This window comes from Alexandromys fortis, unplaced genomic scaffold (genome assembly GCF_014885135.2).
Source record: "Alexandromys fortis isolate MF-2015 unplaced genomic scaffold, M_Fortis_MF-2015_v1.1 scaffold_116, whole genome shotgun sequence".
Classification (NCBI taxonomy): Eukaryota; Metazoa; Chordata; class Mammalia; order Rodentia; family Cricetidae; genus Alexandromys; species Alexandromys fortis.
Genome location: NW_026067998.1, coordinates 4612298 through 4629765, shown reverse-complemented (window position 1 = coordinate 4629765; position 17468 = coordinate 4612298). Strand labels below are relative to the sequence as shown.

At 45.5% G+C, this 17468-nt stretch overlaps 1 protein-coding gene across 2 annotated transcripts in view; it reads left to right on the top strand.

The window, feature by feature from the left end:
- Uxs1 (UDP-glucuronate decarboxylase 1) overlaps window positions 1-17468 on the top strand; it is a 65199-nt gene that overhangs the window by 5643 nt on the left and 42088 nt on the right. Inside the window, exons 2-4 of one of the 2 annotated variants that reach the window (XM_050160525.1) lie at window positions 12654-12681; window positions 14435-14483; window positions 14768-14811. In XM_050160525.1, coding sequence (XP_050016482.1) covers window positions 12654-12681; window positions 14435-14483; window positions 14768-14811 — 121 coding nt within the window. Of the gene's footprint in view, window positions 1-12653; window positions 12682-14419; window positions 14484-14767; window positions 14812-17468 lie in introns of both variants that reach the window. The other variant, XM_050160524.1, reaches the window with a different exon arrangement.

Here is a 17468-nt window from a genome sequence, read left to right as displayed (position 1 = left end):
TGAAAAGAACTCTCCATCCTTCCCTTTTTTTCTCATTCTCTGTATTAGTTTCTGGTGGGTACTGCTGTTGCCCAAATGCGTGGGCTTTAGAATAAGACAAATAAGACAAATGTATTCTGACATCAGAGTTGTCAAGCCTGAGCTTCCTCCTCCAGCTCTCAGAGCTCCAGGTGTCCTGGCTTGTGACTGCATCACTCCACCAGTCTCTGCCTCTGTGGTCACATGGCTTCCTCATCTTCCAGCTGTCGAATCTTCATGGTGTTTTCTAGGAGGACATTTATCGCTGGTTTTAGGACACACCTGGATAATCTGAAATGATCGTTTGTCTTGAGATGCTTAATTACATCTGTGGGAAGTTTATGCAAGTTCTATCAGTCAGAGCAAGATACATTTGTGAGCTTTCGTTCAGTCATCTTTATTATGGTCTCTTTCTAAGAGCACTGTGTACTCATGCATTGTCTTTGAATGCTTGTGGCTTCTCCATGCTCTGGGCTCATCTTGTTCTTCCTGTGTTCTGAATCTGGGATGACCCATCTCTCCAAGGATCCCTGCTCCTCACAGTGGAGCCGCAGCCCTGTGCTTCCCTGATGGCCATCGTTGTCCGCAGTCTGCACAGCTGGGAAATGCAGCCATTTTCTTCTGTGAGTTTTTGGTGATACTGCCAATATAAATTTCAGTGTGGCTGGCTTCCTCCCTTCCACCTCTCTCCCTCCCTCTCTCTCCCTCCCTCCCACCTCTCTTCCTCCCTCTCTCTCCCTCCCTCCCCTGGTTCACACTTACATTTCCTTTTGCCCACAGTGAAAGTCTGTGGCCAACACCATCAGTTTAACTCATTTGTTCTGTCTACAGGTAAAACACTAATGATGTTTTAGTGATAAATTCTCAGTTTTATAGTGTTGGTAAAACTGTTCAAATTCGCTAGCAACCAGACTTCAGATTTTTGAATTTGGGTCCTTTTCCAGGCTAGTAATATGCACTACAATTCTCAAGTGTTGTTGGGCAGCGGCAAAGCAAAACAGAGCCCTGTGGCACCCACACTCTGGATCCTGAGGGGAAGCTGCTCTTGCTCACGGTAGATAAGGCACTGTGCTGCTTGGTCAGCATGAGCTGGCATTTTTGGTTTGTGATGAGTGTTGACTGTGTGTCAGCCATGCACATGGGACAGAAAAGGACTACCAGAACTCTCTTTCTGCTGCCTCACCGTGAAGTTCCCGTCACTAGCTTGCTTTTCCATTCTCTGTTAGATTTTGCAAATACAGACACTTGTGTGTCTGTATGGATGCCATCTTGTTGAGATGTGTGAGGGTTTGTGGAGGCCACCCTTTTTTCTTGCGATGTAGTGATCCTCTGAGCAGTATCCTATGGGGAGGGGCCATGCTTTCCAGACACCCCTGCAGAGGATAGACTTCTGTACAGGTTTCCACCAGCCTCATGACAAGTGTCCCCCCTAAAGAATGTATTTGCAAATGTTTATTTTGTACACATGTGAGAAAAGGGAAGTTGGGGTCCCCTTTTGTGGGCTCTTAGTTTCATCGACAGAAGTGCTTAAAAACAGACACGCAAAGAAACTTGAGGACTAGGCCAGGCGGTAGTGGCACACACCTTTAATCTCAGCACTCGTGGGGCAGAGGCTAGTGGATCTCTGAGTTCGAGGCCAGCCTGGTCTACAAGAGCTAGGTCCAGGACATGCTCCAAAGCTACAGAGAAACCCTATCTTGATAAATAAAACAAGAAAAAAAGAAGAAGAAGAAACTTCTTGGAGGAGGTCATTTGTTGGTTCCCAGGCACTTAGACCTGAAATAATCATACAGAAACTGTATTAATTAAATCACTGCTTGTCCAATTAGCTCTAGCCTCTTATTGACTAACTCTTACATAATAATTTAACCCATCTCCATTCATTTGTGTATTGCCTATCTCCAGCAGTGGCTCCATGACGTTTCTCTGCCTTTCTTTCTCCCAGCATTCAGTTCCATCTCTCTGCCTACCTAACTTCTGCCCTGTCAACAGGCCAAGGCATTCTCTTTATTCATTAACCAATAAAAGCAACAAGTACAGAAAGGACCTCCCACACCAGAAACCCGAGGACCATGTTATCAGAGAGGGGAAAACAACAGGGCAGGCCAGCTGTAAATCCCCACGGCTGCTGGGAAGAAGGGCTAGAGGAGAGGACTCGTGCAGCAGAGGGCTGTGGAAAGAAAGAGAGTCACAGTTTATGAGTTAGAGTGTAGACGACAGTGAAGCGGCTTGAGAGAGTGAGGGGGCAGGGGCGGGGTCTTCAGCGGCAGTGTGAGTGTCCAGATTGTCCCCACTGCAAGCTTAGGGTTCTGGCCAGTATTCAAAAATCAGAGAGGGGGGAAAACTACACTTGAGGTAGAACTCTGCCAAGCTTGTGGTGTAGAGGGCTCAGCAGTGAGTCTGAGTGAGCTCCTATGTGGAGGGGAGTGCTCTGGGATGTATGTTATGCATATATCTCATTCAAGGGTTCGTTATCTTTGTCAGCTTTCATGAACGAACCGGTGGCCGTCTGGCCAGGTGATTGTCGGGCAAGCAACAGTGTCTTTGTAATATATAATTTTGGGGCAGTTTGGAAGGCAGTGTCTTTTTCCAAGAGCCAGAGATAGGGCTCAGACTTTCTTCTGTTGGTCTCTTGTTGGCCTGCAGGAATGCTGTACCAATGGTGGGCTAGTCACCTATGGTGTTTGATTGAGAATGGCCTCTATAGGCTCATATGTTTGAATGCTTGGTCTCTAAGATGGTGGAACTGCTTGGGGAAGGATTAGAAGTTGTAGCTGTGTTGGAGGAGGAGGTGTTTTGCTGGGGGTAGACTTTGAGGTTTCAAAAGCCCAAGATTGCTCCCTGTGCCTCCCACTTAGGGATCAGGTGTAAGCTCTTAGCAGCTACTGCTTCAGTGCCCTGTCTGCCTGTCTGCCGCCCTGCTCCCCACTGTGATAATCATGGAGTCACCCTTTCAAACTGTTAAGCTTCCAGTTACTTTATTCCTTTTATGAGTTGCCTTGGCCATGGTGTCTCTTTGCAGCAGTAGATCTGTGATCAATCACGACCTAACACTATCCCTACAGTTTAATCTGTACTTCCCTACTTCTCTTTTTGAGTGGCTGAGCATCCCTCCAATGTTTGAAACTACTGGTATGTCTTTTTTTGTGTTGAGTTTTTCATATACTTTCCTCTCATTTATTGGGAGTACGTTGGAAATGACAGTGTCTCAAGCCTGGTTCAATAGAAGACAAGGTTAAATTAGTTTTTGCTCTGGGTTCTTGATACAGTTGTCCTAAACCCTTGTAATTTTCTGAGTGATGGGAATGTCTTCTGCCCCTTAAAATACTCAAGTTTATGCTGGGGAGCTGGGTTAGCCTGGGCCCCAGGCTGTCACAAGGAGATTGCCATCAAACTGAAAGTGTCAGCCCCACTCCCTGGACCTTGGGGTTCTGGCCACAGACCTTAGTACAATGAGATTGGGTTGGTGAAGCTATTGGAAGGGCATGGCTGCTATCCTAATTCTGACCTTGGCATATGCTGGTGCTTCATTCGACTGTTTCCGGTTACATCCTCTCTAAACAGACCAACTAGGAATTCTGAGCATTGTCCTCAAGTGCTTTATCTAGTTCAGCACTGAGTGGGGGGGGGGGGAGAGGGGGGCGGGACCACAGGAATTCCAGCTGTGCAGTTGGTCTCTCAGGTGGAAACAGCTCCACGGTATAAAGCCCTTTGCCTAGGAGGTCTTGGTGGCAGAGGGGGTGTATTTGTTGGGAACCCAGACTGGCGTTTAGAGATTTGGTGAGTGGGTTCCCGGTGTGGGAAAAGTCCACACGTTCTGTATCAGAAGCAGGGCTTAGGATCTCTGCTGTCAGCAGTTTCCTGTTTCTCGTGCCATTCCTTACGACTTGTTCAAGATAAGAGTGGCAAGGACCTCGAGAAACAGGCCGTGCGAATCTGAGGGAACAGGGCAGCGTTCAGCTGATAGACAACTGAAGAAAGACGCTAAAAAAAGAAGCCACGCTAGCTCAGAGTTGAGTATAATAAAGGGTTATTTATTTAGTGTAGACTCACAGATCACAGTCCTCTGCTTGATTGGGGAACAGCAACTGAATCCAGCAGCCTGGAAAGAGGACAGATAAGTGCTTTATGTGGGCATATATAGTGTAAGAGGCCACGCCCAAGTGGGCGGTAACTTGAAGGCTACTGGGTAGGAATTCCTACTGCAGACGTCGTTTGGGTATTGTTGGGTGTTGGAGGTGGAGGGGAGCATGAGCCAGAGTGGCAGGAAACAAGGAACAGGGAGACAGAGTTCTGAAGTCAGAAAAGGCAGAATATGAATGGAGACCAGTGGGCTTAGGCAGAACCTCATGTTGGCCTCTCTGCCCCAAATGCCTACCTCTGTGCCTCTTGTGGGTGCAGCCTTTTCGTGGGAGACATGTTGGCAGGTCTTAACCCTGGCGTATGCTCTCCATGCCAGCACTGTGGACTGACCATGGCCTGGAATTCAAATGTTGAGAAAATGGAGCCCTGATTGGGTCATGGTGTAGTCTCGTGAATATTAATGCCCCAGAGGGCTGGTCTGTAAGTCTACCGCTTGTTAAGAATGTGTCATCCACAAACCTGTGAGTTCTCACAAGACAAAAGCCTGTTTGTCCTCACAGTTAGCCTCCAAATTGAATGGAGCACAGTTAGGTTGTTTGTAAGTCTTGGAGTCTGGAACTTGGTCACAGCTGCCTGAGGTGACTCACACAAGTCCAGGAATGTTTATTGTCAAGTCTCTTGGCTCTTGTGGTAAGTGTCTAGTTGCTGAGACGAGTCACGGTTCTCTGTGTGCCCTGGGCCCACATCCACGCCACCTTTGCTTTTTAAAAATGTCTTTCCATTCTGCAAATGCGACAGTTTTAAGAACACTGCAGAGAACAGACAAGCATCAAGGCAAGGAGCAGTCACTCAGGGCTGTGTCTTTTCGGATAGAGAGGTTTCATCTGTCCCTCTTCAGGAACCTGTAACTTGGGACAAGCCTTGCTCTTTCCCTTAGAAAATGAAGCGTCTATGCTCTCTGCTTTCTAGGGATATAAATACTTAAAACTTACTGTGCAGAAAGGCCAGTGTGTGTAGAGCACATGGAAACAAACTGCTGGGGCAGGAGTTTCCTTGCAGGCTAGAAGGGCAATGGAACCTCTCTTCAAAGTGACTTTCAGATCTTTTGACCGCTTTTTTTTTTTGCTTGGATCTTTTTTTTTTTTTTCTTCCTTCCTGGTTTAGCTATTTTGAGTTTCTGTAACCAAAATAAATAAGTAAAGTAGAACAACAAGAGAAAACATTTGGCCTTCTTCAGACAGCCTGCTTTTCAGAGGGAGTCTGAATGTTGTCAGGGTGCTGAGACCTCGCAGTGCTATTCTGAGTATCTGTGAGCATTTTATAGCATTTCCAGAAATGCAAACAGAACAGCCACTTCTCGTTGATGTAAATACTCTAGGTGCCTGGGTTTCATTTGTGTTTTTCTTTAAAGAAGTGAGCAGGCAGCTGGTTTATGTCAGCAGCAGCAGCAGCAGATCGGAGGTGTGGGGGCGGCTCAGCTCTAATCAAGAGAAAGAATTCAGTACCTGGGCTGCTCATGGGAGCTAGTGGTAGGCAGGCCTTCTGGGATGGCCGTGAACTCTGCGGGGTCCTCTGAAGGAGACTGCCAAGGTGGGGTCTTTGCTGTTTTCCTCTTAGTTCCTTTGCGATTGTGTAGTTTATTTCTGATTCCCTCCTCCCTTTATTCCAGTTCACCTTAATTACTTACAGGTGGAGTCCCCAGGTTCTGAGTGTGGTGCAGGAGACCCCACCACCATCACCACACACAGTGAGGCATTCAGTGTCCTCTTCAGGCCCCCACTTGCCTGTCGTCTCTACCCCATCCCCACTCACTAGTACAGCTGCAGCAGTGGGTACTGGAGCAGGAGTGGAGGCCTCCTGGGTCACCTGGCTGTCCTACAGTGAGGGGGTGGGGGGGTGTTGAGCTGTGGTCCGTTTTATAGATGGGGAAACTGAGGTGTACGACAGTTACATATTTTGCCCTGGTTTAATCTTGCAGTGAGTCTGTGCTGTGTCATACAAGGACCAAAAAAATTCCTATGACATTTGCTAGCTTTTAGGTTTATTCTTTGTTTAAACGTTATGATGAAATACACATAATATAAAATTTACCACTTTAGCGTTCCCTCTCTCTCTCTCTCTCTCTCTCTCTCTCTCTCTCTCTCTCTCTCTCTCTCTCTCTCTCTCTCTCTCTCTCTCTCTCTCTCTCTCTCTCTCTCTCTCTTTGTGTGTGTGTGTATCTGAGTATGCTAATGTGTACTGTATCACGTTTCTCTCCCAGCCAGTGTTTTAAACATTTCTAAGTATATGGTTCAGAAATGCCAAGTATATTCGTATATTTTATAACCTGTCCCCAGGATATTTTAATCTTCCCCATCTGATGCTGTGGACCAATTATATAGCTCCCCCAGCCTTCCCTCCAGCTCCTGATTATTGTGCTTTCTATCATATGAATATGACCACAGTGAAAACTTCTTCATATATTCATACATTGTGTGTGCACATGTGTATGTGCCTGTGTGTGAGCGTGTACATGTGTACATGTGAATGCATATGTGTGCATAAATGTATGTGTGCATGTGTGTGTCTATGTGTGAGTGCTTAGTGTTTTTACTTAGGCTCATCCACATTGTGTAGCCTGTATTAGAATTTCCTTAAGTCTAAGTGATATTCCACTGTGTTTATCATTCTGTCTGTTGTTCATCTGATCATAGGTACTCGGGTTGCTTCCACCTTCATACTGTTCAAAATGATGCTGCTGGGTATAATAATAAGCTCAAGGCCTTGCTTTCAATTCTTTTTACTAATTCTTTGAGAATTTCATACATGTATGCAATATATTTGATCATATTCACCTCCTACTCCTTCCTCTAATTTGTTTATTTTGGTGGTTGTATACACGATCTGGCCTGAGTGTGGTGGTCAGAGGGTAACTTTCAGGAGTCTGTCCTCATTCTACCTTGTTTCAATGGCCTCTCTAGTAGTTTCTGTTGCTGTGCGGTATACTTCAGGCTAGCTGGCCCTTGAGCTTTCTGGTTAAGTTTTCTGTACAAGTGCTGGGATTATAGCTCTATGCCACCCCATCTTGCTTTTTAAAGTGGATTCCGGGAGCTTTCATGGCAAGCAGTTTTACCTCCTGAGCCATCTCTCTGGTCCCTGATCTTTGGTCTCTATATGCACCCCCCCCCCCATTCCTGCCTTCTTTGCTCTGCCCTACACTTGCAGCCCCCTCTACTCAGAGTCCCCACCTGCAGCCCCTCTCCACTGCTCACATCCCTCCCCTCCTCTCTCCATGCCTTTCTCTTGGTCTCATTCCTTCGCTGCACATCCCTGACTCCGCCTGCCATACCCCGCCCCATGACTTAATGATTGCCTTGGCACATTGTTAGCCTGACCGCCAGGAACCACTGTGTCACACAGGGTCTGCCCACAGTGATGGCTCCCCCTGTGGAAAATGAGCCCTGAGTGCTTCCTCAGGTAGGGTACAGCCCACTGAGTGTCATATTTGTGGACAGAGGGACAGGTGCGAATTGTGCCCCTGGGCGTTTGTTTTAGACCCCTTCCCCACATGCTGGCCCTCTTTGGCCCCACAAACTCTAAATGAAAAAACAGACTTAACCATTCAAAAATTTAAGGCAGCAACCCGACAGACAGACTGGCGTGGCTTGCTCTGCGCAGGGTCCCCAATACTGCCTTCCGCTGCTGTCTCTGTCGTTTGCACCCTCGAATGATGAGGCCCGATGGTACCTGAGCTTTGTGGGTTCCAGAACAGTGGGGAGAGTGGTGCTTTAACAACTTTGCCTGGTCTGATGCTGGGGTACTGGGGAGAGTTTTCTGCCTTTCTTGCTCTCTTTTTAACAACTCCATTTTCATAAGAAAATCTAAAGAGTTAATACTCCTTTAGTAGCATCAGGGAAGGTATATTTCAATTCTTTGAGAAAAAATACTGCCACATTGTCCTTAGGGTCATCCTACATCTGTTTAACAAGCAAACGCCAGAGAAATGGTGTGGTTGCATTTCCTGAAGCACCCAGGTCTCTGTTGGTAGCCTAGGAGCCCTGGAGAGAGTAACACTCCTTATCACTTCATGCTTGTTTCTTTGATAGTTGCGAAGTCAGCTATCCATTGTTTGCTTTAGAATGAGTCTCTCCCTATAGCCCAGAAACTTGCTCTACAGCCTGGCTGGCCACCAACTCACAGTCCTCCTGTCTCAGCCTCCTAAGTGCTGTGATTATATGCATGACTCACCATGCCTGGCTCGTCAGAGAAGTTTTGCTCTTTGGAGGTGAAAAGTTGTTAGGTGTTTTCTTTCCGTTTCTTCCTACTGTCTTCACCAGGTTTGATGTTGTTCTGCAAACTCTGACTTGTAAAGATTGGGATATGTTTGTGTTAGGAGGAGTTCCTGAGGACTTTGAGTGTGACACAGGATCCACGCGTGTCTTGCTGCAGATGGCAGTAGTGACTCTGGCAGAGAATTTGCAGACAGTGAATTCCACCTCTGGGAACTAGCCACATCTGCTGTGAATGCCCATTCCCAGCAAGCTCTTCTGTCGGCCTGCTCCTGGGGAGCGCCAGGCTCTTAGGGCAATTTGCAGCTGGTTAGAAAGATTCTGGCCTTCTGGGAACCTTATGTGACGTTCTGGGATTTAGTTTTAGTTCACAGTGTCAATATTCAAATAACCCAGGACACTTGGAGCGTCTCTTCCCCTTCTGGCTAACCAAGTTGCCCTCCCCAAAGGTGTCTGAGTCATCCAAATAGATTTGTTTGCACCCTGCGTCTCTAAACAACATTGAGACACATTTAATGTGCTGGTGGCTTTCCATCAGCTTTTCTGTATTTGCCGTCTTTATATGTGAAGGAAAGCTTTCTCTGCAGAGCATATCCCAGTCATCTGATGGTTCCACAGAACTCAGATCCATGTACATCCTGCTGTCCTCATTAAGACGGATAGCCTTTACATAGGAGTTCAGCATGAGAGTTCTGTTCCTGCCAACAGGTTCTTACAGCACCCAGGACTAGTAGTAGAACCCTAGCTCAAAGCCTGCCTCAGGGCTCCAAGATCAGCTGTTTTAAAGTTCTTTTTGCCATCCCTGCTAGTTAGAGTTCTCTAGAGGAGCAGCCCATAGAACACACACACACCATAGAATGCACTGACACATGTGTGCATGTACACATTTGTTAGTAAAAGGCAAAAGATTTCTGCAATCTGAAGAGAGACCAGAGCTTAATCGATACTCTGGAAATAGTACAACAGTTGCATTATACCAGAGAAAGCCAAGAGTCTGGTATTTGCTTAGTTTGAAAGACTGGTGCCTCAGCAGTCCCTGTCTGTGCCAAAGACCTGGAGGATTCCTGGAGAGCTGCTGGTCCTCAGCCCACATTCAAAGGCAGGAGATGTTGGTTAAAACATCTGAGAAAGAATCAGCAGCAGCCACAAAGTAAATTAATTTGGTAGCAAGAGACAGGGCCAACTGATCAAAAGGCAGGTGATTTTCTTTTTTCCATGGCTTATTTATCTAGGCTGCTACCTGAAGGTGTTGCCTGCATTTGAGATGGGCCTTCCTACATCAGCCAGGGGCAATCAAGACAGTTCTTCAAGGGACACTCTGCTCAGATGATTCACACTTGTGGGAAATTGACATTTAAAAGCAGTCATCACACCGAGTTCATTCTTTGCTATTATAATCTACATTGTGTATGTGTAGGTAGTTAGGACAGGGACTGTCCTCCCTGTGCAGGAGAGGGCTCTGCAGTGGAACAAGAGGACCCCAAAAGAGCATCTGAGGGGCCAGTTAGTCAGGATCTTCCACGGCGACTCAGAGCCACCAGGCTGGCTGTGCCCAGCTTCAGAAATCACTTCTGATCTCCTTGTGGTCAAAGGCTCAGAGAGGGACACAGAGCCACCCACCCTTTGGACAAGTATTTCAAATGCCATCTTGGAGTCCTTGTGGTGGTTTGAATGAGAATGGCCCCCATAGGCTCATTTATTTGAATACTTAGTCCCCAGTTGGTGGGGCTGTTTGGGAAGGACTGGGAGGTGTGGTCTTTATTGGAGGAGATTTGTCACTGAGAGTGGGCTTCGAGGTGTCAGAAGCCCACGTCAGACTGTCTTGCTTGTGGATCAGGATGTAACTCATCTATGGCTCCAGCGCCATACTCCCGTGGCCATGCTCCCCGCCATTATGATAATGGACTAAACCACTGAAACTAAGCCCCCAGTTAAATGCTTTCTCTTATCGGAGTTGTCTTGGCCATGGTGTGTATTCCCAGCCATGGGACGGTGACTAAGACGGCTGTGGTCTCAGTGCTGTGTCGCACTTACAGAACAGTGACTAAGACAGTCCCTTTGTGTGGAAACATGGTGACACCATTGGGGCTTTGCCAGGGGCACTTGGCTGATAGAGCTGTACGTAGGTCAGGTGAAGCATTTCAGTTCACTAAACTCACTCAGAAGAGCTAGAGACAAGCACTTGCCTGTCCAGTAGCAGAATCAGTACAGCAATATTGTTCTGGAACTTTCTTTGCTGGTCATACTTGAAATATGCTCAGGGCACCTTCTGTTTGTACTTTTTATTTTGAATATTTTCTAAATTGAAGTGTTCTGGGCCAGACCAACGAGTGGTGACAATACTGCTCGTTTTCCTGAACTGCAGAGTGGCCTTCAGAGGGGAGTAGGCTTCTTGTCCACCAAGGACTTCCTTGAAGTTAATATCACTCTGGAACATTGGCCACATGGCACCAGGGTTGGGGGGTTAGCTTAGGGGAATTTTGGAAATGAGCACAGTGCCATTCTTCTCAGGAGAAAGTTTTTAAGTGAACACAATCTGGGTACTGGTGGCTTACACCAGTAATCTCAGCACTCGAGTTTGAGCGAGGATTGCTGCAGGTTCTTGTTGGCCTGGGCTGCAGAATAAGACCCCATTTAAAAAAACAAACCAAGCAAAGCAGAGTGTGGTGGTGCACACCTTTAATCCCAGTACTTGGGAGGCAGAGGTGTGCGGATCTGTGAGTCTGGGACCAGCCTGGTCTACTTAGTAAGGCCAGTCAGGTCTGCATAATGAGACTGAGTGAAAAAACGGGCAATAACAGAAATTTTAGGAATACTCTAATTTGTCTCTATATTAATTTCTCCCGTTTCTTGCTTCCCACTAGTGAGCTAGTTCAGGTCCCCTCCCACCCCCTCCACCCCATTCCTAATACTTTTCCTGTCCCCTCGGAGAGAACAGTCTTTTGTGCATCAGCTATATTCCCTTTCTTAATAAGATTTCTTGTGAGGGATGCTCTGGATACTGATCCTAGTCAGTATCTAATGGCAACAAGAAGATGCCTGAGCCCTTTAGATACTAACCTCAATGTCCCAACCCTGTCAGCAAGGACATTTGCACATGTTGTGTGTGGATTCCCCATGGCTGATAGGAAAGAGGCAGAGAGGACCGTGGGCAGAATGTCAGGACGGAACACTCACAGCAAAGGGGTCTATGAAATAGTCCACTGCTCGGCAATTTAAAGGGATTTTGCATAGTAGGCTCATATCCTTTGTCCAGAATAACTGGGTCCAGACATGTTTCAGATTCTAGAGGTTTTTATCATTTTATTTTTTAAAAATTATTTAATTTTATTTTGTGTGTTGTGTGTGGGTGTCAGATCCCCTGGAACTGCAGTTACAGACATTTGTGAGCTGCCATGTAGGTTCTGGGAGTTGAACCTGGGTCCTCTGGAAGAGCAACCAGTCCTCTTAACCAATGAGCCATCTCTTCAGGCCCTCCACAGGTTTTTTAAAAGAGTATTTGCACGTCCTTGAGCTGTCTTGAGAAGACTCAACACAAAGTTCATTTGTTTCTTATACTTGCAGCCTAAAGATAATTTTATATAATATTCCAAATAATTTTGAGCATGAAACTGAATTTCATGGCATGGAATTTCCTGATTGACATAGTATCAGACCAAGGCTCAGTTTCAGATTTGGGCACATTTCAGATACCAGATTCTGAATTAGAAATTCTCAACATTTTGATGTGTTTAGATATCTGTGATGCCACTATTGGGTCAGGACCGATTCTCTGCAGGTCCTAGCGGTAACTGTAATCTGACACCTGGTAGGTAGGCTGCTGCTGGTCAGGTGCCTATGCCCAGAGAGGGAGGAGGCTGACAAGTGCCTGCTGTAGAAGGAGGCAGGGAAGTGCTGAAGGAATGGACTCCCCACGGAGGGCCACCACTCAGGCCCAGAGAGCTTCTCTCAGAAGAGATCTGGGGATGAACCCGGCTTCTTTAAGCTGTGCAATTCTTTGACTTCTGCCTTTTGTTTTTTTAAGGAATGAATCTTTCTTAAACCAGAATGTTGAGGACAAAATGCCAGAACTGCAGATGTACATAGGAATCTTATTTTCCCCGTCTTATAGTCTTGATTTTCCTAAAAACAGTATATGTTTTATTGTCTTTGTGAATTCTTTTGTTCCAGTAAAAAAAGCATATAAAATTTTAAAAAGCATATAAAAATTAAAATTTGATCAGTTAGAATCCCTGAATATTATAGATTTAAATACTGATTTTTTTTTCCTTCTTTTTCTTGCAGCTGTTTGGGGCAACTTTGTTAACATGAGGTAATTATTTTTAATTGTTTGGGCATGGTGGTTGGGTTTTATAGAGTTGGTTGTAACTCAGTTTGATCATTAGTTAATTGAATATTTTTGATGAAGCTGTAATGTTATTGCACATCCAGGTGCTTCATTTCTTCAGTGGGTCTTCTCAAGGGAGGCAAGGGATCTTAGAGTTTGTCCCAGCGAAGTTCAGCTGGAAATGATGGCCACTGTGTTGCCTGCCTCCGTCTGTCTTTCCCCGTAGATGTGCACAGTTGACACTAGCCTATATTACTCACATGCACAGTGCATTCTGGGTGTCTTGCGTGGGACGTGGGGCCTTTTGCACAGCTCTTTCATGGTTAATCTTTTGCCTTGGGGAGCCAGCTACAGCTTGAGCCTTCCCTACCTCTAAACTGCTTGAGACCAGAGACATTGAGATTATACAGGTTTTTATTTTTTTCATGTTTTAGAATATTTATGCATGTGTAATAAAACATGGGGTAGGACCCATGTTTAAACACGGAGTTCACCTGTGTTTCTTACACATACATACCTGAAAGTGACTTTACAGATACTCTTGGTCAGCCTGTGTTTTGACCCTGACTTGTCACCTGAGGTCAGCTGTGGAATTTTCTTGTTGGCGTCACCATGTTTCAGATTTCAGAGTATTTGGGATTTTAGATGCTTGGATTTTCAGTTTGGGATGTTTGTCTGTACTAGATGTGGCTGTCTAGACCTCCTTCCTGTCTGGGGCTAAGGCTTGTGGGACCCTCTAGCTTGAGTGCACATGTTCTGTTGTTGTTCCTATTTTGCTTTGTTTGTTTTGGGACAGAGTATTACAATGTCATACAATGTACTTTGAATTTACAGTGTGGCTCAGATTGCCTCAAGTCCATGATTCCCCCACCTCAGGCTCCCGACTGTAGGATTATAGCCATTTATTATCAATCTGGCCTTCTAAAGTTTGTTTTTTAATAGGCAGTAGGGGTTCTAGTAAGATTAAGAATCCTTGTGTAGCAGGTTAAAAAAAAACAACACCTAAAAACCAGCTGAAGAGTAAAAAGCTTTCATTTTACAAGCAGGTTTGCTACAATAGTGCACTTGTCTGCTTACGGAGACTTTTGCTCCACTTTGCTATCTCCTGCTATCAGGAGACGGAAGAGTACCACTGCTGTTCCTGATGGGGATGTTGGCACTGGGATCTTCAAGCTGCACACAAGAAACAAGCTGGCTTCCCCACCCCCAGCAGCCTCTTCTTGTGGAATTGGTTTTGCTTGCAAGGCTGCTGGGGCTGTGTTGATCTGATTCCCACTGCCAGTGTGTCTCCTAACAAAGGCGGCTGTGTGTGGATGGGTGGGGTGGTCAGGTCTCTTTTAAAGGTACTCTGTTTTTCCTTGGAATAACTACATTTTTGTGTTAAATCCCTGAGTAAAGCCCAGTAGACAAACACAGACTCCTATAGACATGCTACACCCTGCATCTTAAAATTTCTTGTTGGGTGTAACATGGAAGTAAGATTATTTAGTTTAATTGAACCAATCTGTTGGGGGGAAAAATCCCAAGTGTTCTTAGACCTGAGGAGATTGCCTCACTCACACTCTCTCGTTGTCCTCTTCTGTGCCCCCTGCTGGGGAGAGCTGGAAGTGTCGTCAGTACTTGAGCAAGATGGGCAGAGGGTCTGTAAGTAGGGTTTGCTTTGGGGTAATTGGTTCACAAATCTTGAAGGCACAAAGTCTTCCAACTGATCTCAGTTTTGCAGCTTTCTGCTCAACAGGTCTCTTCAGGAAACCAGTGAATTAAAGCTTGAAAGCAAGATCGAAGAGGTTAGTCTCTCTTCCGCTCTGCTTCTGGCCCATTCATATATCTGTCAACCCACCTTCCTTGGGGGGATGGGTGGGGGAAGATTCATGCGCTTTAATGCTGTTCGGTGCCTCTGCAACTGAAGCATCATTCTGTTCCGTATGGGGACTTTCTGCTTGTTGTCTGTAGACCATTTGCCCTATTAAAATCTGTTCCCTCCAGTGTTAAGCTAAGGCAAAAGTAATAGAAGGCCTGCTTGCTTTAAAACTGATTTCTGCTTTAAAACTGATTTCTCTTCTTGTTCCAGATTGTTGAACCATTAAGAGAGAAAATCAGAGATTTGGAAAAAAGGTATGCACCCTTTTTTGTTTTGACTTTAAGAAAATATCTTAGGTGAGTGACAGGAACTATCTGTTTAAAATGTTCATCTCAGTTGAGTTCATTGTATAAGAAAGTTATGTGTGAACTTAGAGAATATAAAAAATTAAGACATTCTCAAGAGAGACCTTTCCCTTCCCTACGCAGCTGTTTAAAGTGGGAATGTAGCAGTGATGGTTGAGAGGCAGTCTCTCTGTGTTGTGCAGTCTCCTGGAGCTCAGTGTATCCTCACTGGTCTCGAGCCTAACTCACAGTCCTCCTGCCTAGTCCTCCAGATTCTGGAATTTACAAATCGTGCACTTCCACACCAGGTCCTGGATGTAGTGTTTAAAATATTTAAAAACCCTTTGTTGTTAAGGACGGTTTCCTTTGAAAACAATAGAATTCCTTTAAGAAAACAAAAAGGGAGATTTTGTTTGTTTGTGGTTTGAAGTTAATTTTTACTGTGATTTTGATAAAATCTTGACAAGAGATCTTAAGTTTTAAAAATCAGAGCCGGGGAGCTACTTCGGTGGATAAAGTGCTTACCCTGTGAGAATGAAGCTGGAGTTAGGAACCCCAAGCCCACACGGAAGCCCCATAGATGTGTGTTTCCTGTAATGCTGATGAGACAGTTGATCCTCCTGACTAATTTTTTGTTTTTGTTTTTTTTAAGACTGCTTTTTCCCATGATCCAACCCCCAACCCCAACACACATACCTTCTTGTCCCCACCCCACCTTCTCTCATTTTTTTGTTGTCATTTTTTTGGTGATGCACTAAGTCCAGTTTCTGATGCCGGCTGGAATGTTGTTCAGTCTTGTGCAGGTAACCACAGCTGCCGTGAGTTCCTGCGTGCAGGGGCCATGCCACGTCCCCAGACAGTATTTCACGGCATCTCTTCCCATCCTTTGGCTCTTTGATTCGTTCTACCACTTCTGCAGTTCCAAAGAGCCTTGGGGTGTGACATGAGTTGACACATGGGTTGACACTTAACACTAAGCACAAAACAGTCACCTGTTCTCAGCACTCTGTCAAATTATGAGTCTGCTCATTAACTATTGCCAACTGTTAACAAAGGTGACTCTGTCTGAGGTCAAGAAAGCACTAATATAAGAGAGAGCGTGTGTGTGTGTGTGTGTGTATGTGTGTGTATCCATGAGGAGATATATGTATGTGTGTATATATATATATGCTTGTGTGTATGTATATATATGTGTGTGTGTGTATATGTATGTATGTATGTATCACCCACGCATACATCCATGAGGTAGTTTGACATTGTGTCTGCATAGTAAGTCAACAGTTGTATGTTCCTCCCTGAGACCTGGGACCTCCCCAGCAATAGCCTTTTGACCAGGTGTACAGCATCAGGCTTGAACTCCTTCCTGTGGAGTGCGCCTCAATCTAATCCAAAAGCAGTTAGCTTTCCTGTAACCTTTCTACCACTATGGCACTAGTGGGTACATCTGACAGCTGGTTGGTACTGTAGCATTCTGGCTCTACCAGTGGAAACTTTCCTCCGCAGTGCTGGCACAGTGCCTTTTGGCTCTATCAAGGCTAGCCAGCAAGAACAAAGTTATCAGGCCAGTTCTAGACTGGTTTCTCAGTGTTCAGCAACCCAAGTGTCTTCTATCTTCAGTGGCAGTCTTGGCACCTGGTTATGGTGCAGTGGTGACAGCTTGTATTATTTGGGGTGCTGTGGGACCTTCCTCATCTGTAACACATAGGCAACAAGATTTTAATTAAGTTATCCATGATTGCTAGGAGTATCATTGTTCCTCCATGCAGGGCACCTGTATTAGTCAGCAGTGCCATGATGAAACACCATTACCATGACAACTTAGAAAAGGAAGGGTGTATTGGGCTTATGGTTCCAGAGGGATGAGTTCATGATGGCTACAAGTGGTAGGCATAGTGCAGAACAGAAGCCGTGCTTTCCATCTTAAACCTCAAGCAGGAGCAGAGAGAGAGAGAGAGAGAACTAGAAACAGTGAGTCTCTTAACTCTCAGAATGTTTCTCTAGTGATACACCTCCTCCAGCAAGGCCACACCTCCTAAGCCTCCATAACCAGCACCAACAACTGGGAAACCAGAATTCAAATGCCTGGAACATGTGGTTCATTTTACATTCAAACTATTGCATTGTACTCTCTGGCCTCTGTAAAGCAAAATGCATTTTGTCCTAACTTCAAAGGTCCCTGCAGTCTTTTATAGTCACAACATCATGTAAAGGGCCAAAGTCTCCTCTGAGATTCCATTTAGTATCTTAATTGCTACCGCCTGTAAAATCGAATTATATACTCCTGACATAAAATGGCACAGAAGATACGTTACCATTTTAAAATGGAGGAATGAGGACATTGTGAGGAAATGGTGGAGTAAGCAAAACTGAAGCCCAGCAGGGCAAACTATAGCCTATAGTCCCAAAGGGCTTAGATGGTGCCGTCCCTCCAACTTTGACACCTCCCTTGGACGGGTATCTTGGCAGATACCTCATGGCTCTGGCATTTCTAATGTCTCATGGTCTCCAACACAACCCAGACTGTGCTTTTATAGCTTCACACAGTGACTTCCCAGGGCTATAACACTGGGACTCCCCTGACACATGTTGCCTGGCCGTGGATGTTCTCTGAAACTGCAGCAGATGCT